Source organism: Poecilia formosa, unplaced genomic scaffold (assembly GCF_000485575.1).
Source record: "Poecilia formosa unplaced genomic scaffold, Poecilia_formosa-5.1.2 Scaffold118, whole genome shotgun sequence".
Taxonomy (NCBI): Eukaryota; Metazoa; Chordata; class Actinopteri; order Cyprinodontiformes; family Poeciliidae; genus Poecilia; species Poecilia formosa.
In genome coordinates, this window is record NW_006800057.1 from 1,199,771 (window position 1) to 1,221,340 (window position 21,570).

Here is a 21,570-nt window from a genome sequence, read left to right on the forward strand (position 1 = left end):
ATATATTTATTTATTTATTTATTTATTATCTCTTCAATCCCCATAGTCTGGGCAAAGGCCTGAGAAACCATGTTTCCAAATGTGGCTTTTAAGTTTTGAATGACGTTTGAGCTTCACGTTGTGCTCCAGAGACCTGCAAACATCAAAGCTAGCTAGTTAGATTGAAAGATGGCTAAGCTAGATAGTTCCATAGATAGATAAACTAAATAAGCTAAATAGAAACATGTCAAACTTTATTTATGTCCCAGTGGGCATTTAATTTTACAGCAAGACACAATAAAAACAACCTCGAGTCCTGTCATATGTTAAAAGTCTGTCAACAGCTTTTAATGCTCACCCATACTGAATAGTGCATATATACTGGGATCAATGGTGTGAAAATCAGTGTTTAACTGTGAGGATGGGGTGTTTTAGTTTATGCCAGTTTTAGCATCAGGTGATTGTGGCTGACTCAATAAACAGGGTGGATACTAAATCTCAGACAAGGATGGAACATAACAAATAGCAAAGGCTGGCATCTAATTTGAGTCAGCTGAAAAGGGCAAAATTAATGTCAAACTTAATTGTTTAAAATGAACAATAACCACTCAATGTTTTAGTAAATCGAAAGACAAACCGTAACAACACGTTCTTTTACTTATGTTGTCCATTTAATGGTCCAATTAAAACATCCTCAATCCAGACAACAGGTCAGCCCTTGGTGAATGAAAATAAAACTTTTCTGTGCTGCCTAGTCACCATTTCAAATTCCTGGTTGCCATGGTAACGAGACATTATGATACATTTGGCAGAGCTAATGTTTATTTTTACTCATCTCCCCGGAGTAACTGACGTTATTTTATTTCTTTTTTCCACAACAATGAATGTGTGGATGCCAAGGAAGATTGGTGTCACCATAGTGATGAGTTTGCTGTTTTAAAAGGATGAAAAGACAAAATCAAGGAGAAAGGAAAAACAAGATAAGTACATGCATTTCCCATGGCTCATCTATCCATTAATGAATCATGAACCTTTGTTTTGAAGACATGTGAAGGTTCCAAGTCGAGCAGATAACTTAGTTTGAACTTGGGAGAGTATTTAGAAAAATGTATGTGTTAAACTTTGTTTTATTTTATAAAAGCACACTAAAGAACCTTGAGGTGGATCAAGCTTCATAGACCAAATGGAGAAATTTGACGTTATAGCAGGTTTCACCAGTATATGACATTTAAATAATATAAAATTTCAGTCGTATGAAAGTCACTTGTTCAGACAGAAAGATTGTCAAAATACGCGAATGTGTCTTCATCTCATCTGCCCATACCTCCATGATGACATCAGTCCAGGACAGACAGCGTCCCCTGCAGAAGCTGACCTCCACGTTGTCAAGTCGACAGTCTCCCTTGGTGATGTTCCGGACCTCGACGTAGCGCCTGCACTCCGCCCCAGGCTCACCTGGTGGAAACAGAGACGAGGACAGAGGAGAAGGGGACACAGAGAGACGAGGAAACGCAGCAAAAGAACAAAATCGTTTAGTTTCTGCATAAAAAAAAAAAAACAGAGGGATGATATGAGGGGAAGGAAGGGCAGAGAGCACGGTGACATTGCCCTGCCCTCCCAGCATGTGACATTTCTTCCACAGGGAGACAGATTAAAGCCCCACTGTAGGCTAAGTAATGTAATCTCTCACTAATTGGGGACTGCAGCACTCAGTTTTTACCCTTTTAGAAAATGAAGAATGGAGCATTCACATCCACTGAAGTGCTTTGGAGGCCATCACCATTAAGGCTGTTTCAATATGTGCTTGTCAGAACAGTTTGCTTCACATTAGCATCATCTGCTTTGTTCTGTGTCCCAATCCGTATAAACTCCCAAAGAGTTGAAAGATGAGGGAGAATATCTGACGTGCCGATTAAGAGACAGATTAACATGACAATGAAAAGCATCAGGGAGAGAATGATCCACGAATCCAGACACAGCGCTAACGTCCTGCATGTTGCACTGACCTGGGAACTGTTTCCTGCAGACTGGACAGCAGCTGCCTGGTTCCTCCACTTTCACTTCCCCCTGAGAAGGAGATGATGATTACTTTAGCATAGTTTTCAAATTGTCTACTGAAGATTTTTTTTTTAACAGTGTAACTTTTAAAAACCACAAATTGGGGTCAATCCAGTCGGCCACGGAACCGAAGACCAATATTCTATATCATAAATGTTGAAGTCATAGAATATTATTAGGCCTGCCACAAAAATCAATAAATCAATTAATCACATGATAAATTGATCCGTTGACATGATTTATCTCTTTTTTTGTCTCTTTCTACCAAAAACTGGATGGTAAAAGTCTTTGAGTTTTGTGCTTTAGTCTGAACTAGCCCTTAATTTGAAGGACAATTTTGTTTACAAAGACTTCAAAATTCATTTTATTTGTTTTGTTTATTTTGTATATTTTAAAAAGTCTTCCAGTTCCAGTGTTAAATGTTCATTAGAATTTAAAGTTTAATGATCTGTCAGAATGTGCTCTTTCTTGCATTATTATTTTGCCATTACCATCATATTACTTAAAAATAGTCTCAAAACAACAATATTTTACTTTATCGCAATAACTTCAGGAACAGTTTATCCAGAAATGTGTTATCTTCACAGGCCTAAATATTTTGCAGCTATATATAAATAAACAAATATATTAAAAGCAAAATGTGGGAGACCCTGATGTTTGGATAGTTTTTTATGTTGCATGGATTTTTAATAATAATCAAAGGGTAAAGGAAATCCAGTTGATAGAATAGGATTCATCAAGTCTTCAACAAACGTCCCACTGTTTGTTCTGTTCAGAGTGACAGTACCACCACATTTGGACCACATCAGTGATGGCATTTACTTTGGAAGTTATTTGTATTTTCTATTTTTAATTAATAGGATGAAAGCTTTACCTAACCTCCCTCCAACCTGCCAATCATTTTTCATTTGATACATTTCAGATCATTTTATTCAAATCTATAACTCTACCACCACCTTAAAAAAAAAAGAAAAAAAGCCTACTTTAGGTTTTTCTTAGTCGTGTCTTAAATGTAATCATCTCATCAAAATCAAAGTAGTAAAAATATTGAGTCTCTGTATTTTAGAGAACCATCATCATACAACATTGGTTTTCTTCTTGCAGCATACTGTACGTGTTTGGATGTTTTGATGTCAGTGTTCTTCATGTTGTGGGATTTTGTTTGTTAGATGTTTTAGTGAACTGAAAACTCTTGGAGACTTTGCCTGATTTGGAAAGGTGAACTTGTTGACCTTCAGCTCGGAAGATCCCAGAGATTTCCTCTGCTTGCATAAGTTTGTGTCTGAGTGTTCAGTGTTTTCTCAAACTTTCCAAACATATTAGATTATATTTCATTAGTTTGGTTGAATTAGATTAGCTTTTCATTTTTGATCAGTTGTAAAGTCAGGGACATGGCTATCTGTCTCTGTGTGAGGCAGACAGTAGCTGCATTTCCATTACAAATGTGCGCAAAGTGAAAAAACACAATTTCACAATTGCTGTGTTTCCATTAAGTAAGAAACGCAATTAAAATCACACAGGAAAAAAATTCTACATGCGATAAAAACATGCTATACCATCATCCTCCTACAACGACTTCCTGTTATCTTCTTCGTGGTCTGCGCCAGTGGTAACACCTGGTTGTTGATCATGTGACTTGTGTGATGTGAAAAGAGTGTTTCCGTTAACTTTTTTGGGAAAACAACCAATGTTGACGCAGCCAAAGAAATCACCTCATCCAAACTTTTTTATCAAAGAAACGAGTTTTTTCAAAAGCGGCATTTCCATCACGAGAATTTATTTTCAAAATCTCAACCGCAGCTACTGTTGACTGAATAAAGCTGATAGAATATCTCCATAGACAAATGCTCAACTGGTCTTGGGTCACACTACACACACACACACACACACAAAAATAAAATTAGTTGACTTTTCTCAGAAAAATTCTAGGACATACCCTAGAATTACAAGAGGATATTGTTTTCTTCTTTTTCTAAGCTGGACAGGGTGGAAAATGGCAAAAGGGACAAAAATAAGACACAAATGAGGAGACTAAAATAGTACGGAGGAGACAGGGCTGCAGGAACACACAGGAGGGAGTGTGAAGGAATGACACTGCAAAGGAGAAGATATGCAGGACAGTCACCAAACAGACAATGAAATGTGTGGTGCTGTGTGATACCCAGGGCTGACAAAAGCTGCTGGGGAAGTCTAAGAGTAGACTTTTGCATTGTGGCACCTCAGCATCCTTCACTGCTCTGTGGCACCTAAACATACACAGACATCCAAAAACCCTTTTATCCTCTGCTGTGCCACAAGACCACTTCAGGCTCTGGAGTTTTTAATATGAGAAATGTGGGAAAAAATTGAATAATAGTGTAAAATATTTACAATGCCAGTCAGGACTTTACATGGACTCATCATTATTTATTTTTGGCCTTTATAAAAATGCATTGGAGCTGTTCCTTTTCATGGGTAAAGGATTTATACAACACACACAATGTCTTGTTAAGACAAGAATAACATGATAAACATTAATGCAAATTTTCAGTAAGTAATATGTTCACAATCTTGGAGCCATAAACATCCAGTTCCACCAGTACAGGCAACCAAGCATGCATCATCAACAGAGGGTAAACAAAGCAGTTCACTCTGTGTAATTTAACAATCTACACATCTTTCAACCACTTACTAACAATGAGACTGATGTCACAAAAGAACAAAGTTAATAACTTCATATGGTGGCTCTCTTCCAGGCCATAGCAGATAGGAAAGTATGTATCTGCTTTCCAACGCTCCAGTCAGGCCAAAATAAAATCAGCTGCTGGGTTTCCCAAACAAAACATTCACATTCTTCCCTGCCTGCTTGTTTGTTGTTTCTTTGTTCAGGTGACCGGCCAGTCAGTGCAGCCGGTAATGGTACCTCACACAAAGAGGAAGGAATATTAAAAAGAAATGGAGAGTAGCTAACAAATTCAAATTGCCAGGTAGCGAGACAAAGCTTGGATAAAATAGGATGTTCCGGTAAGGCAATGACTCCAAACACACATCAGCGCTGGTTCTGAAACATTAACACTCTGGAATGACCATGACCTTAACTATATTAAAAATGTGTGCAATTCGTTCTTTCAGCTTGTGAATTTCAACAAAAGAATCTGTAGTTTCTCTGCATCTTGCTAAGGGACATTTAAATATGAAAGTATCCTAATATTCTTTAGCTTGTATGTTTACATTTGAGTCGTTTTACCTTCCATTTTGAAAACTCATCGAATGTGTTTGTTGTATAATCATCCGTGTCTGGATCTAATGGATGACAAAGAGTCGTTGTGTTTGAGAGGAAAACCTCCTGACAGGTTTTCTCACCAGCTTTGATAACACGTTCAGTAAACTACCCAGAACAAGGAGCTCAAAGCTGACTCATAAATCACTGCATGCTGACAGAAAGCAAGTGTTGAGATGGAAACCAGCAGGCATTAAATGACCTTTCCGTACCGACTGAGGTGTAACTTCACGGAGGCATAACTCAGAGAAAACAGGAAGGAATTTGAGAGTGTCAGACGGAATCATTGCATTGGCCCATTTACGTTCATCACTGCCTACGTACAGCAACCATGAGCTAAAAATACCTATTCAGGTCACAGTGTCAAGAATGAGACGGCAGATTTTGCCTGCTGTGGCTTATTTTGAACTTGCCCTCCAAGGGGAAGTTTTTTTTTATAAGGCCTGAAAAGTTACATTTTCTCCTCGCTTCATCTAAACTTACAGGTAGGTGTGCGATGACAAATTTGATTCTGCTGAGGTTGATATACCATGTTGTAGCCTAATGCATGCACTATGGTTAAATTTAGTGCTTCAGTGTTTTAGCATTAGCTTTTGCTAAATACTGTGATGGTATAGCGCTTTAGTGTTAGCAGAACTAATGTTTATGATCAGTGTTTAAGGGTTAGCGCAACTAACTTTTTAGCTAGCTGTCCCAAGTTGCTCCTGAGTATTGGTGAGCACGGCTAGCAGTGTGTTGGTATAGTGCTTTAGCCATAATGTTAGGAGAACAAATGTTTATTATTAGTGCTTTAAAGTTAGCACAAACTTTTAGCTAGCTGTCCCATGTTGGTTGGGACATTGTTGTGGGAAATTTGATGTAAGTGTTGAATCTGAATCTGGCCTGACTCACAGTGTCATAGTGTATCTGAGAAAAAACTGAACAAGCTAAGACAAATCTAGCATTAAATGATAACATTTCTTAGCTCTGTTAAAGAAGTGGAGTTTATCTAGAATAAACCAATACAAAAGAATTGCTCAAAAAGAATTTGAGTAATATTTTTTCAAAGGCTAAGTAACAGGGAAGAAAATCTAACTATATTGTCACTGATACAAGGCAATCAGTTCCTGGTGGGATGAGCGTTGTCATTGGATAGGAGAATAAAACTTGAGGCTTTCAGCTTTGATCAAATACAGGTTGAATTAGCCTGAAATTGAACTAATCTTATGAAGTAAAGACGGTGCTTTACAGGAACTGAGACAGTAAGGAAAACAGTTAAGTCTGGTATTGATCCGCTTCAGCCGGTGACTCTTAGAGAACATCTTCCTTCCCCTTCAGGGAAGACGGGTCATTTTAGCCATAGCCACCAGACCACCAGAGACATTCGGTGGACTGTTCCATTCTGAGGTCAAGGCTTAACATGTTTTAGAAAGACTCGCAGTGCACCTTTCTCTCTGGGTCACCTGTTTGAGTACAAGCTAAAAAACTTTACTCTGACTTCACCACACAGTATTTAGTTGGATTTTACTGGTCTAGATCTGACAATGTTTCCTGGTGGCAGAGAATTGTTTTATCTCAGTGCATTCAAAAGCGTTCTGTGAATAATAATAATAATAATAATAATAATAATAATAAGTGACGTAAGATATATTATCACAGTTCAATGATGTTCCGTGTTACAGATAGAATTACAGAAATATAAGTTTAAAAGGACCAGAATAGTTGTGTTAGAAATCTACTCCAAACCAGTACAAAAGCTGCAAATTCGTCTGAATGCCATTACTCAAAGCATTTTATCCTAAATAACAAATCAGAGGTCGCCATGACAGCACTTTATTTAGATCCTGAGTCATCAAACTTCCTGACTAATCTCGACTCGCACCACCTGCTGTTAGTGTCGTCTGTGATTTTATGTCAGCTGCTCTCTAACTGTAATGCCAGCCAGTTGTTATAAAATTATGGCCTATTTTGATATTGTTGATCTTTAACAAGAAAATCATGTTTACTGTTCAACACCTAAGCATTCTGCCTTAACATGAATTAGTTCTGCCTCATTTGTCATATTTTGTCTGAAATACGTCCATATATACATCACAGCATCTTTAGCAGATTAGTACATAGATTATGCCATTGCAACAGTTTTATTCTTTGCTGTTGTCCTTGCCCATATAAAATTAACTTTATTTGTAATGGCTGAATTACCAAAACATCTGCTCTCGTTTACCGTTTTGAATAATTACCTAGTCTTAAAGCAAAAACGAGTCTGAAATTTGGAGACACGACTTGATTTTTTGCTTGATTTTATCTCCGATTCTCAGTTGGGTAAAACCTGCAGTAGTTGTGGTCAGTGGGTGGGGGTGAGTTGGCTTCAAAATCTGTCAGTGCGAGATGCACTGTGTCATGGTTCCTGCGTAATTTAGATTTAGAACCACAAGACTTTCCTGTAGAAACATGTTAGAACAAAATATCCGTTGCTGTGGGGTAAAACAGAGACCGCAGCCTGGTGGGTGACATTCAGCTCAGTGAATGGCAGCATGTAGTTTGTTATTTCACTGCTGTTTGAGCCAATTAGTGTTCAAATATATATCTAAACGATCTAGTATTGACAAATTATCCGTGATGTTTCTGCTCCATTATGCCTGAATGGTTTCAGTAAGGTTATTGAAAGGACGTATTTTTAAATATCTGGCATAAGCCCAGTGATATAAAGGAAAATCTAAGGTTCAAACTGTGAACATTTTGCAGAAACAATATTAGCATTGGCAGCACATTACCTGGTTATGTAAATCTTTTATTCATTTCTGGTTCTCACCTCTTCGCAGTAAAGTGGAGGACACTTCGCCTGGCACAGCGTCCTCCCGTTCACACAGCTGCATGAAAGACAGCCCTCTTCCCACTCCGATCCCGCCTGCCTCACACACACACGCACGCACACACACACACACACACACACACACAGACACAGAGCAAAAAACACACACATTATTACATTGACTAGTAAAATCTAAGTTTTTATATGCCATTTTTCTAAGAATAGGAAATAACATTTCTACCACTCATGGTTAATGTTTGTGTGGAGTCATTAATTATCAAAACCTTGTGTTTGCTGTGTGAGAATCATAACAGAATTATGACCCTGAACATAACTTGCAAAACCCAATAATGCGCATTGGCCTACTTAACGTCTATTGGAGCCTGAGGTCTTTTGTGGCGGTCTGGTTGAGGCATTTGATTTTCTCAGACGGTGAATCGGCCCTGTTTATCTTGACAAAAGGTTTTTCTAAAGCTGTTTCACATAAATAGGAACCTACAAAATTTATTTTCGTCCCCAAAACGCAGCTTTTCTGCTTTCATTTGTCTGGAGCCCACTTTTTTCATTCTAACCATCGTCAATGAAAATAACAAGAGTTCTACATTTAACTCGTGTTATTTAACTTTACAAATATAACAATATAAGGCCTGTGGTTCAGCAGATCCCTGGGGGATTTTGTAAGACATTTAATAGTTCTGACCTGACATTTTTCTTAAAAGACAAACCAAACCCATAATTTACTCCATTGTATACAGTTCTTTACCACTTTTCGCTATTTTTTTCTTTTTATTACATATTGTTCTGCTATTTTATAGTACACTCAAGTAACTGTGTTACCTTCAGCTTTTTATAGCAAATAAAAATAACCTGACGTTGCAATTAGATGCCTTGAAATTGGCCTCAGCAGGAAGCTCCTGTTTTATCTGACACTCCTTCAGCATGAAACACAACAATGCTCCTCCATTGTGTTGTTTACAGCCGTTCTTAGGAGTGTATGAACTTGGCACACAATGAACTCAGCAGACGTGCGTTTGCTAATGTGCTGCTGCCGCTAGTCAGATAAAAAATAAAAAATAATGGAGCTCTTCCGCCTCATGGCACCACTCCTACTGCCATCTGCAGGAATGCACCACACCTGGTCATGAACAACCAATTAGCACATTGACCATACACAAGCCTGATTGACTGCGCTAAGACCCTCCTCCTGGCTCTGATTGGCTGTTTCTGTATTTCTGCAGATGGGAGTCTGACCACACAGAGGAGGCGTAGGAGCTTGATATTATTTTCACAGAATGTGTGTCTCATGTTACACTGTCACCACATAGTGATAGTTTCAACAAATATGTAAAAAACAAAAAAAACAAAAAACATATTGTTTTTAAAAGTTCTATACTGCAGCTTTAACATGACAAACTGATCCAGTTTTATGGATTATGTTAAATCTAATCAGGTCTTAATAGAATAATCAAATTCACTTCAATACAAACCAGTTATATACTCAAATCAGAGCCAGTTCCATTCATTTCAATCTTAATTATTCTTTATTACAAGTTTCCCTCATGAGATGTTTCTGCTCATACTGAGCCGTACCATGTAGCAGGCATTTGGTGGTCAATTAAACAAACAAACAAAAAAAAACTTCAGAAGAACAGGAGTCAACCCTATGTGACAGAAAGCACAGAGGGAAAGAATCAGCTGCTCCACGAGAGAAATAAAGCCGACCTGTGAGAAAAGAGAGAGGGAAAGAAAAGAAGAAAGACTTATCAAGGTAAGGGTAGCAGAACTCTCGTCAGTGTGTGATTAATTCAGCAACGCTCTAATATCCCTTCCTTCATGAATAATTCCTGGCAGGCTTGCCCGGTTGCGGCTGGAGAACAGGCTTTCCACAGGGCCCCGCTGCATAATGGATGAGGCTGAGGGGACGGAGAGGCCTTGTGGTGTAATGTGGCCCCTGAGCCTGATCGCTCATGTTCCTACAGGCTCTTCTTCTTCATGAGTAAACACCACGATGAGGACGAACGGTGCGAAATGCACAGTCACACGGCTACAATGGGAACAAGCTGCCAGCTTCACTGGCCATCAGGTGTCTGATTACCTCCACTGTGAGCACAGATGCGTGTGTGTGTGCGTGTGTGTGTGTACCTCTCGTAGGACTCCCTGGTCGTGGCAGGGGCAGAGGGCAGGGATGACGCAGGAGCCCACCGGGTTTCGGTACAGCCCCTCCAGACACACGCAGCCCCCGGCCGAGCGGCTGCAGCTGGCGGGGGGAGCGGAGTAAATGTCCCCGCAGCTCCTCTCACACGGTGGGGCCTCCTCCTCTTCCGGCTGGCTCCGCCTCCACCGCTCCCCGCTGGGACACGCTGCACAGAGAGACAGGGAGGAAAAGGGAGGTGAGATAAATCCCTCCAGCTGTTCCACTTCTGGATGCGTCTCTACCAGCTTTGAACATGGAGAGACTGAAATCTTCCTGTGTTTTTTTTTCTAAAAAACTCAAACAGAGACATGGATAAGATCAGCTTCACATGTAAGTAACAGTTGATCACCCAAAATTTAGGAAATTTAGGATTTATTAAACCCCCAGTTTTTAAGCCTTGATTCCAATCCTGAGTTAGATTTCAGTCTGGCCTTTGACTGAGCCAGGATTCAGCTACAGCCATGTCTGCATGTTTAGCTGCATGTTTGCTGGAAGATGAAACTCCACCAAGTCTCAGGTCAAATTTTTTTCCAGGGTTGCCTTTTGCAACAAACAATTAATCACATGAGAAATTAAAACAAGCTCAATAATTTCTATTTGCACAATTTATCATTGTTTTGGTTTCTCTCTCTCTTTCTACCAAAAACTGAAAGATAAAACTCTTCAGTCTGGTGCTTTGGTCTTAAATAGACGTTCCAGCTTTCAGAATTTGGTCTGTGAAAGGGTTTTGTCATGTATGTGGTGACAAAATGTGGAGAAGTTCAACAAGTATGAAGCTTCTGTAAGGCGCAGTTCCTTATTCTATGCTTCAGACACCTTTACATATCTCCTGGAGTGGCCATCTGTTGAACATCACTCCTCTGTGCTGCTTTCACTCACCACAGTCAGGAGCTACGCAGGTCGTACTCCTGATGTTCAGTCCGTCACACGGGGCTCCGCCGTACAGGCTGGGCTGCAGAACCCGTCTGGTGGAGCTTTGCTGGCCGGTACCACAGCTGGCCGAGCATGGACTCCATGGCGACCAGCTGGACCACTGGCAGGCCACTGGACCAGGGCAGAGCAAGGCAGGTCAGGACAACTTCACGCAATATGTTTAGGTCATATATTGACAAATATTTAAATGCAAGATGAAGCAGTTAAATCTGCAGCATGTAATGTTAATAAAAAATATTTTTTCTACATATTTGTTGAATTTTTTGCATATCGTGACAGTATGGTATGTGACAGAAAATCTGTGAAAAAAAAAAATCAAGGTTCTCTGCCTTCACCCAGTACTAATGAGAAACAACCAATCAGAGTACAGGGGGTGGGACTTAACACTGTCAATCATGCTCATCTATGCGCTGATCATCCCTCCCCTGTTCTCTGCTATGCTACAGCTTCTTCTATATAGAGTCTGGCATGAATGCTAAATCGAGTTAGCATAGCCTGTGATGACGGCAGATAAAATGTTTTTCTGTAATGGTGAGTTGTTTCTGCCACTAGCAAATTTAGCAGCACATCCATTAAAATAATTGCCAGCACTAAGCCCCTCCTCCTGGCTCTGATTGGTTGTTTCTGACCCGGAGTGGTGAATTTATTCCAGTGACTTTATCAGCTCAGGAAAGATCCCTCTTTTCACAGTTTATATGCTTCGTACTGTAGCATCAGAAAATGGTGACAGTTTAAACAAATATGCAAAAAAACCTTTTTTTTCATAAAAGTTGCATATTTTGTTGTTTGGCAAACAACAAAGCCTGGATGTAATAACCCAGGGGTCTCAAAACATCTTTAAATGCTGTCAAAACTTTCAATGTCAGTATTTCACTTTACACAACCATGTCTTTAAAAAGATGCAAAAAAATGTAAATCCCAAACCCTAACCCAAAAAGTCATGTTTTACAATTAATATAAAAAATGTGATAATTTTCTTCATCCCATCTTGTACAAGAAAAACAGATGAAAAGAGACAAATAACCACTTTTCTTTATGCTACTTTCCTTTTCCCTGATGTAACACTGCTGAGTCAGCCAAGGCGTTCGCCTGCTGTGAGCCCCCCACCCTCCATCCCATCACTCTGAACTTTCTTCTTCCTACCAATTCATTATCACTCCACAGACTTCTGATCCTGTCTGCATCTCCATTCTTTTTCCTCCTTAATTTTAATCCCACCAGTAAACTCGCATTGTTGCAAAGTGAAAGGCGTCACAGCAGTCGTTCGGTATCACATCTTTATGCGGCATGACAAACAGAGACCGTGTTTCTCCCTCTGCTTCACTCAGACTTTAATTTACCCGCTGCAGCAAACGAATGAAAACTGTCATCTGAGCAAATTTACTTGCATGAAAAATAAAGCCCCGGTACAATTACACTGAAAAATCCACGGCCACCTAAAATTAAAGCAATCCTTCAACTTCAACACCAGCTGGGAAAAACAGTGAAGTAGGACCTCAAATCAATGAAAACGTCAGGTGTTGTAGAGGAACAGAAATAATTTTTGATCCTTTGTCCGTTTCATGTTGCACGACTCCAGCAACTGTTTGTCATCTCTGACTTTATTGTTACATTTCCTTCTGTTTGTTAGTCACAAAATAAGATTTGCATAAAAAAACGGCTGGAACAAAATGGAAAAATGTTCATCGAGACCCACAGCTAGTTTTATTAGACATTCTCAACAGTTACCTTCCTGCAACATGTTAAACATACAAGCTGTTGGATGGCACACAAAATATGGGTAAACAGTTGTTGTGGTTTTATGCCGTCCTAAAACTTCATAACAACATTAAAAGAGCCGTCACGATCCTTTTCTAAAAGCAAAACGCCAGTAATGGCTCTCATAAGCTGTGATTGATACGGCTGCAGCTCAGTTATTGTGCCCAACTGTTCTAACAGCTGGTAGTAATTATCCATCCAGTAAAATATCTAATCCATCATGGTGCTGAGTTCAGCCCGACATGGTTACTGCTTTTATCAGTGGAACGGTTCTCACCATCGCAGCTCTCTGAGGTGCAGCTGAACGCTCCGCTTCGACAAACGCTGGAAGGAGGAGAAACTCGTCAGTGACTCGATAAACAGGAAAGGCAGATCTCAAATGTTTGTTTTTTAAGTTTGAACAATGAAAAAAATATTTTAAAGGAACATAGTCAGTTTTTAGCTATTTTAGGTAAAATAGCTACAGCAACTAGTAGCTAAAGTAGCTTAATTTTAGCAAGCTAAAATATTTTAACTATTTTAGGTAAAGCAACTAAACACCAGCTTAGGCCAGCTTTTAAAGACGTGGTTGTGTTTACTTTTCCTCAGGTTAAAAAGTCATTTAAGTCATTTTTTAAATAATGAGTAAAATAACTATCTTTTAAGTTTAAATCACTATCTTTTTAAAATAAAAACATAAGCCATAACATTTCCTTTTAAAGAACTAAATATTTAATAAGGTATCCTAATTTTCATTTTCTGGACCAATGTCCTCAAAGATCCTGATTTAGCATAATGGTAATCAACACCTCTGCCTGTCTCTTACCATGTGTTGCAGCGGTGCTGAATAACTGTTCCAGGCTGCAGCAGAACCTCCGTAAAGCCTTCGCCGCTCGTGTTCCAGCTTTGGTATTCAGGTGGCAAAGAGAGTGACGAACAGGGACAGTCTGTGTGAGGCACACAGGAGCCCTCATACAACACCTAGCAAAGACACAATGAGATAGTTACAGACAGCGATAGAGGAGCTGGATAAAACACACAAACGCATGGAGACAAAGGGATGTCCAGACCTGTCCAGGAGGACAAGAACAGCCGGAGGTACAGGGTACAGGTAAACACTGGGTGTGTGGCCACAGGTCCTCACATGTGAAAGGACAAGAAGCTGAACAGTTGCTGTGAACCTGCCTGCCGGGACACTCTGCAACACACAAGACGGGATATGTCAGCAGCCGGAAATAAAAACGGAGACATTCAGTGAGTGTGTTTTCACTGCTGGTAGTCTGGTAGCCTCAGTTTGATTGGGGACCAAAACTGCAACATCTGTTATGTTTTCAGCTGCTGTGGTTCACGTCCACACTGCACCGAGTCAAACGAACCAAACCCTTTGAGGAACCTGTTCACCTCCTCGCCTGCGGGGGCGCTGCACCAAGACCCACTGAATGAAACGACATGAAAACCTCTGATGAAGACACTGAGCGCAGCTCCCTTCTTCACCAAGTGAAAACAAAAATGGACTGGCGTCAGATTTTAATCATAGGATTTCTCTATTATCTTCAGCAGAAGAACGCAAAACATTTCTCCATTTACTCATTAGTTACCCAGGATGCCCTGTGCTATAGTCTGCTTCCTGCTGTTGGAGCGGTCTCAGACCTGCTTGTTCACATATACATTCGAATGGCAACAGAGTTCACTTCATCCGAACAGAAACCTAGGTTGCTAGGCAGACCAGAGTTCACTTTTTTGGTTCAATCAGACGTCAATTGTTCCTCCATAAACAACTTTCCAGATAAACGAACTAGAGTTGGATTAAAGCAGACTAAACATTGGAGGTGTGAATGTCCCTTTAATGTATTTGTCTTTAACATCAAAGCAAATTTTACAATGGAAACAGAGTCAGATAATGTGCCTTGCAGAACTATTCATCATTCCTTTTCATTTTACGACCTCTGTACAGCTATATGTATGGAATTAGAAGCAACCCAAAAAAAAATGCCTAATCTGAAAAGTAGGGTTCATTTGTACTGAGCTCCCATGAGGCAATATTTCTGTGGAACCACCTTACACTGTTATCAAAGCTGCACCTTCTTTGCACATTGACAGACTTGAGTTTCTGTCTGTTCTTCATTGCATGATATTTCTAACTCAGTCAGACTGCATAGAGTGTGTCAGTGAGTATCCTGCACTTAGATTCTCCTTCCATTTTTAACTTTGACACTGTTCCTCTGTCTGTCATACAATGAGGTTCTGAGTGACCAGAATTAAAAAAGTTCCACGGGTAAGAACATCTTTGCAAAGCAGTTCATAGACAATCACTTTCTGCATCTGTGTGTGTGCGTGCGTGTGTGTGTGTGTGTGTGCGTGTGTGTTTGCTTTACCAGGTAAGCAGCTGTTGGTGTTACAGACGGTCTGCTGTTTGAGTGGTCCAACACACGCTGCCCCACCAGGCTCTGCTTCTTGAAGGATGGTCTTGTTCCGTGTTGACACCCCTCCCCCACATGTGCTGCTGCATTCGCTCCAGGATGACCACTCACTTAACAAACAACCCTCTGAGGGAATGAAGGAGTCGGATTGATAAAGCTTTAACTCCAAAGGGAATGGAAGTGGTGTATCATGAGAGCTTGAGGCTGCTGCAGACCTGGACAGGACGGCAGATCGCAGCTCTCAGTCTGTGTGGTGGCAGCACAGGGGGGACCGCCCTGTGTGTCCTGGCAGCTCCGTGTCCTGGTTCTCTGTCCGGGTCCACAGGACACTGAGCAGGAGCTCCACAGGCTCCAAGGTTCATAAACTGGACAGGGAATCGTGGTGCACGCCAGAGTGCCGTTCTCACACACACTGCCCACAGAGAGGGACGGGAGAGGCTGAAGGCGTTTTCTTACACAGAAAATATACAAACACAACGTGCAAATCTAGGTTCTTCAAATGAATTTGGTTCTGTAATCATCTCGTTGTTACAGGTTTGACCTTTGAAGATCAAGAATCCCCGTCACAGAGAGCTGTTCTCACCAAGTGTTACATTCGATAGTGAGCTCCTCTTTAGGGCTGAACTCTGCTGTCCCATTGCCTGATGGGATTCCACAGCGACACTGGCTCACCGGGATGCAGTGGCCGTCCTGTAGCAACTGGCCATCAGGACATCGACAGCCTGACAATACAGAAAAGATTGAACAGGAAATAAAGAATCACAAGACAATGAAGCATGTTACTGTAGCCTGATATTAAGGTAAAGTTAGCTCTGATATTCACCTGAGTGGCAGCTTCCTTGCAGACACTGCACATGCTCCCATAAGTCTGCACAGCTGCGAGGACACCGGTTGGCACAGCTGTCCTGGTAGATCCGCTGCCTGTCCTCACAGCGCTCACCTGAGATACAGGCGAGGATGTTACGTTTTAGAACAATACATACGAGTGATCATCCAGAGATCCTGATCATCCATAGGAACAAGGTTCTCTTACCATTCCAGAAAATAAAGAAGATAAAACGTATTAGTCTTACAAGAACAAGTATTGATGATTCGTGAGTCAAAAATTTTACTTTCTTCTGGCTCATCTGCCAGAAGATCCCAGTTTTACTTGTTTAAGTAGATTAAAATGACTCTGTTTAATCCCTGGACCTTCGAGCATTCCACAGTCTGTTATGGAACACGCTGGATTCAGAAATATTGGAGGAAACTGCAGTCCAGATCTAGAGGTGTCCAAAGTCAGTCCTCAAGGCCCAGAATCCTGCATGTTCTGTTTCCCAGTCAAAAGGCTGAATCCCCTCATCAGCAGGTTATGAATGGCTCTGAAGGCCGTTCATTAGAATCTGCTGTGTTGGAAAATGGACACATCTACAGGTTGCAGGATGGCTGACCTTGAGGACTGAACTCTAAACTGTACACACAGAGAGACTGCTGGTTTTTCAGTGCTAGTTGTGTTGATCTTAGTGATTGCTACTGAAAAATGATAAAGACGGCTTAAAAAGGTCAAAGTGTAAACTTTTGTCTCAGTTTTGAAATAGTAAAAACCTGTTTTCAAGCATCAGCTGTCACTCACGGCGTGATATCCTCTGATTCAGCAGGTGCAGCAGAAGATACTCTGAATGTTTCTCTTGTACTTTCTTGTATTCGAGTTTTTAAAGAGACATCAGAATCTCTGAGATAGTTTGAATTATCCAGAGCACTTCCACTACTACACAAACCAAATTAAATCCAGACTTGATTTGTAAGTTGCTCACGTCCTGTAATATGTACAGAAACCATCTCATGATTTAATTCCTTTTTCCCCTTTTTGATCAGTACATCTCTGATTGAGCCTCTCGTTTGAGGATTCTGTTAAAAATTAAACTAATGAGGATTGTCCCTGCTGGAGAAGAAGCCAACAGCTGCCTCACAGTCTGACAGAAACTGTTTACCACCAGACCTCCGTCTGCTAGCTCCAAAATGCCTCAGTGACGAACAAAACCCACCAAATGTTCTGCCTGTTGGTTAAAAGTGCTGTTTTTCACGCTGCTCCAATGCTGGACAAACCAAAGAGCAACTGGTATTACTTTATGTTGTGGTATTTATCTTTTTGCGTGGCTTAAACTTGAGCGTGGACAGTGCAGAAATGCTAATTAGCAGTAGTGGAAATCATCCGGAGCCACCATTGATTACCCTGAATGTTACTTCAAAGCAGACTGCTAAGCTTCTGCCAGGCTGGTGTGTAGGATGAAGAATCTCTCAGGTTCCCTGTCAGCTTTTTAGCTAATTGTGATTCCTGACAAAACATGATGTATTTCTTCAATGCCAATAACCAGCACAAGACATTTTAACTTTGAAATCACCATTATTAAAAACATAGTTCAATCAAAGAAAAGCTTTATATATATCTAGCAAATGTATTAAAACAATGATATGTTGCTCTCCAGTGTTCCTCTGTAATTCTATGTTGCTTTTTGAATAGTATAATCTGCTTCTAGGCATTTACATAAGCAAAAATGTGAAAACTGTTTCAAAATGGAAAAAACTAACAAAAAACTCTTCCATTATAAACATTAGATCCCAATATGCTGAAGCCATGAGTTACACAGGTAATGAACTATGAAGCCACAAGGCTTCTTATGCTGTGAGTTAATGTGTCGCTTGGTGACTCTGCTTTGTTATTTCATTTATGACTAAACTGCTGTCATTTTGTTACAGGCCATATTGGGCCCTGTGCCTCATTTTAATGAGGGTATCCATGACAACTGCAGGATTGTCACAATTTCTTCTAGAAAGCAAATATATGTAATTCAGCACTTCATCAGTTTATTTATTTATTTATTTTTTTAAAAAGAGACTAAAACTCGAATTTAAATTCAAAGGAGAGAAATGTTTACTCTGGAATATCTTAAAGATGACAAATAGCGAAAAACTTAATTATTCCTTGTTGCTAATTGAGATGCAGAGGCAGAAAATGTCCCAGTCTTGTTTTAATTTTGTTACAACAGATTAAAATTAATGCTGCTTGTTAAAAACTGAATTAAAATGTTCTATCACATTATGAACAGTAGTGATGTGGGTGATGTTGGTGCTGCTTGTAAAAGTTTTCTTTATGCAACAGAAACTTTTTAGGAGGAATTACAGATTTAAAGGATTTGCACTGCAGCTGAGGCTCACATTCATCCTGGTAAACTTTGATTTTAATCCAGTTTATTCAAAATATTTCACTTTTCCTCCTAACTGCACCAAACCCAGCTGTTAACATGATCATTTAGAGTTTCTAATCCTGCATTTGAGATGTCATTTTTTTAACTGAGGGATGCACAACTTGGAATTTATTTTCGCTTATCCAGAGTTAAAATGACCCAATAATACACATAATCATTATCATATTGCAGATGGTGTTGATTTTGTTGTCAAACTCTTTAATCCATGTCATTGTTGAAATGGCTTCTCTGTGGACAGAGTCACTGGTACTTGAGGAATTTTCAGGGCTTGACGGCGTCCTTAGTAACTCCTGGTGATCCTAACCAATGTCTTCTCCTCTGAGGTTCCCAGTTTGGGTCAAATGTTTGGAAGTTGGACACTGCTGGATGTGCCAAACCAGACCGGCACATCCGAGCTGATTTTGGAATGGGTGAGTTATGGGTGAGTTATGGGCTAACATTACATTTCTCAAATTGTTCCAACTTCAGCATTACTGAAAGTTTAAAACTAAGTAAGACCATAATCAACAATGAGACCAGACCTTTAAAAGCTCAAGCCAAGAAAGCAATCAAATGAAATGAACACATCGATTTCTGCCAAAAGGAAATTGAAAGGCATCAGCTGGAGTTATGCCAGAAGTTAATTAATGGCTACCAAAGTGTGCTTTTCTGTGTAGCTTGCTAAATAATATATCCATTAGCAATGTTTGTGGATTAAAGAAAATCCACAATAAATTCAATTCCTGTTCTTAAAAATCTATGTATTTGATTGTTGTTTGACTTAAAACACATGTGACAGATTCACAGTTTCAAGTTTCAGCATCAGCTTTAGACTTTTCAGTCTGACCAACATTTTAAACATGTGATTTAAAGAAAGCTAAGCTTAAAGTAAGTTTTGATCATCTGATTTCAGAACGCATCTGGACGAATAACTGACAATAACAAAGACATAAAAAAAACACTGTTCATGTAATTTTCTTAACTTTCTTCTACTTTATGTTGCTGAAATGAAAAAAAGACTTTCAAATAGTTCAAACAAATATTTCTCATATTTTTTGCACTTCATTGTAACGTATTCATTTCAAGTGACTGAATATTTGCTTTAGATTTTTTTCCGTTCTGTTGATGAAAACTCCTTTTAATGTTCCGCTTTTGCCTTTGTAGTTGGTCATCACTTTAGTTTGGCAAGTTGTCATATAAATATGAAGCATATAAAGAATAATATGCTAACATTCCACCTGAAATACAATCAGTCACAAGTATTAGTGTGTAAGCTGGCAGACACTGGGAAGTCTGGCTGAATCCTTTTTATTTCTGGACCTTTTATGGAGTCTTTACAGAACATTTTCGGTTTGTTTGGGAACAGAAGGAATAAAGTGGCTGTACCTGGACAGAGTCCAGTGTTGCAGCTCTGGCTCTGCGTCTGCTGGCTCCTGCAGCGGGGCCCCGCCGGGGAGGCCAGGGGCCGCCTGTAGCGCTGCCTGACTCCGCCACTGCACGGCTGTGCGCACGCTGTCCAAACACTCCACACACTCCAGTGGCACAGATCTGGAACAACAGAGCCGTTAGCACAACCACCATGAACTCTGCTGGGAGTCTCATCACACCCACTGTACGAATCACAACGACTGCAGTGGAATGTAACGCTCGTCCTCTGCTGCAGCAACACGTCTTCGTTTTAGTGGCTGTTCTTCTGCCGGTTCAGACACTCAGAGAACACATTTATACACAAGTCATGTGTTTTTTGTTTATTAGATGCATCCGGCGTAAACTACTGACCAATGCTGAGTCAGTTTAAATATTTCAACAGCAAGACGGGTGATTTTAAATAATTTCATTCTAATTAATCAGACGTAAAACTTGTTTAGGTAAATTGAAGGGAAGTTGACTTTGTGCCTTGTTGAAATATTCACACGTTAAACTCTGTTAATCTGTTGTTATCACATTGCATCACAAACATCATTGTGTTTTAATGACCAACACAACCCAGTGAATAACTGTGAAGCAGAAGCTGTGTGTTTCTTCGTACGGTGTGTGTTCCTAACACAGATGACTGTCTGACTGACCTTCGCAAAGTGTGCCATAACCCGGCTTTATGTTTTCTTATGAAAGCAACACACCAGGTGGGTTTCATCACCACACCGACTGGATGAAATGGGTTTTTTCTGGGATGTTCTGCTTATCAGACTGACAGGTTTCCTGAGTCTGCTGCTTTAGAAGTGAGCTCAGTGTCAGCAAAACCAAACATTTCCTCACTGTGGAGTAAAACAAGCAAACAAAAAATACTCTGGCAAAATAAAATAAAAAAAAATAAATGAAAAAAAACATATGGCTGTGATGTGCGATGTCCTCCTGAATGAACGGCATCACCTCTGCAGACGGCGGCATCTGGACAGAGCCTGTCCTCCACCAGCGGCCCCGGACATCGGCTCTCCTCCTCTCTCTTAACAGGGAGACCCGAATCGATGTCCAGGCAGGCCCGGAAACGTCTCTGGACGGAGGCCAGGTTGGTGCCGTTGACGAGCGCCTCCAGGGACGGAGCGAGCTGCTGGGAGGCCAGGGGCGCGCAGGGAGAGCAGGGGGTCCACTGGGACCACTCACTGAGGATCACTGGAAGAGGAACGATCTGGACGGAGGACCGGGTGGGTTGATGGGAGGCGGATCGTTCAGACATTCACTTTTCTTACCTTCACACTCTCTCATGTCACAATGTAAAGTCCCATCATGGCACAGGCTGGAGGAGAGGAAAAAAAACATGATGAAAGGATAATAAAAGATAAACTGATTTAGTAGGAAGTGCAGGGTGATGATAGTTTTGGGTTTTTCATTATTTCGTTGTGACTTTTTGTTTAATTCAGTTATTTTAATTCGTTTTTATGGAGCATTTGAAAGTTTTAGCTAAATATTGTTCGGTTTCACTTTAGTTTTTGTTAGTTTTAGTAGGGAATTTTTTTTTTTTTTTTTTTTTTTTTTTT

The 21,570-nt window shown here is 40.3% G+C and overlaps 1 protein-coding gene across 1 annotated transcript in view; it reads right to left on the minus strand.

Moving 5' to 3' along the window:
• The window catches only part of LOC107837152 (SCO-spondin-like), a 41,352-nt gene that overhangs the window by 3,380 nt on the left and 16,402 nt on the right, over positions 1 to 21,570 (minus strand). The window contains exons 34-48 of the mRNA XM_016675619.1: positions 21,283 to 21,329; positions 20,966 to 21,205; positions 19,982 to 20,143; positions 16,195 to 16,311; positions 15,955 to 16,093; positions 15,587 to 15,783; positions 15,327 to 15,497; positions 14,022 to 14,149; positions 13,778 to 13,932; positions 13,250 to 13,296; positions 11,161 to 11,325; positions 10,230 to 10,447; positions 8,088 to 8,183; positions 1,986 to 2,046; positions 1,304 to 1,434 (exon numbers count right to left, since the gene is read on the minus strand). Coding sequence (XP_016531105.1) covers positions 1,304 to 1,434; positions 1,986 to 2,046; positions 8,088 to 8,183; positions 10,230 to 10,447; positions 11,161 to 11,325; positions 13,250 to 13,296; positions 13,778 to 13,932; positions 14,022 to 14,149; positions 15,327 to 15,497; positions 15,587 to 15,783; positions 15,955 to 16,093; positions 16,195 to 16,311; positions 19,982 to 20,143; positions 20,966 to 21,205; positions 21,283 to 21,329 — 2,074 coding nt within the window. The remainder of the gene's footprint in view (positions 1 to 1,303; positions 1,435 to 1,985; positions 2,047 to 8,087; positions 8,184 to 10,229; positions 10,448 to 11,160; positions 11,326 to 13,249; positions 13,297 to 13,777; positions 13,933 to 14,021; positions 14,150 to 15,326; positions 15,498 to 15,586; positions 15,784 to 15,954; positions 16,094 to 16,194; positions 16,312 to 19,981; positions 20,144 to 20,965; positions 21,206 to 21,282; positions 21,330 to 21,570) is intronic.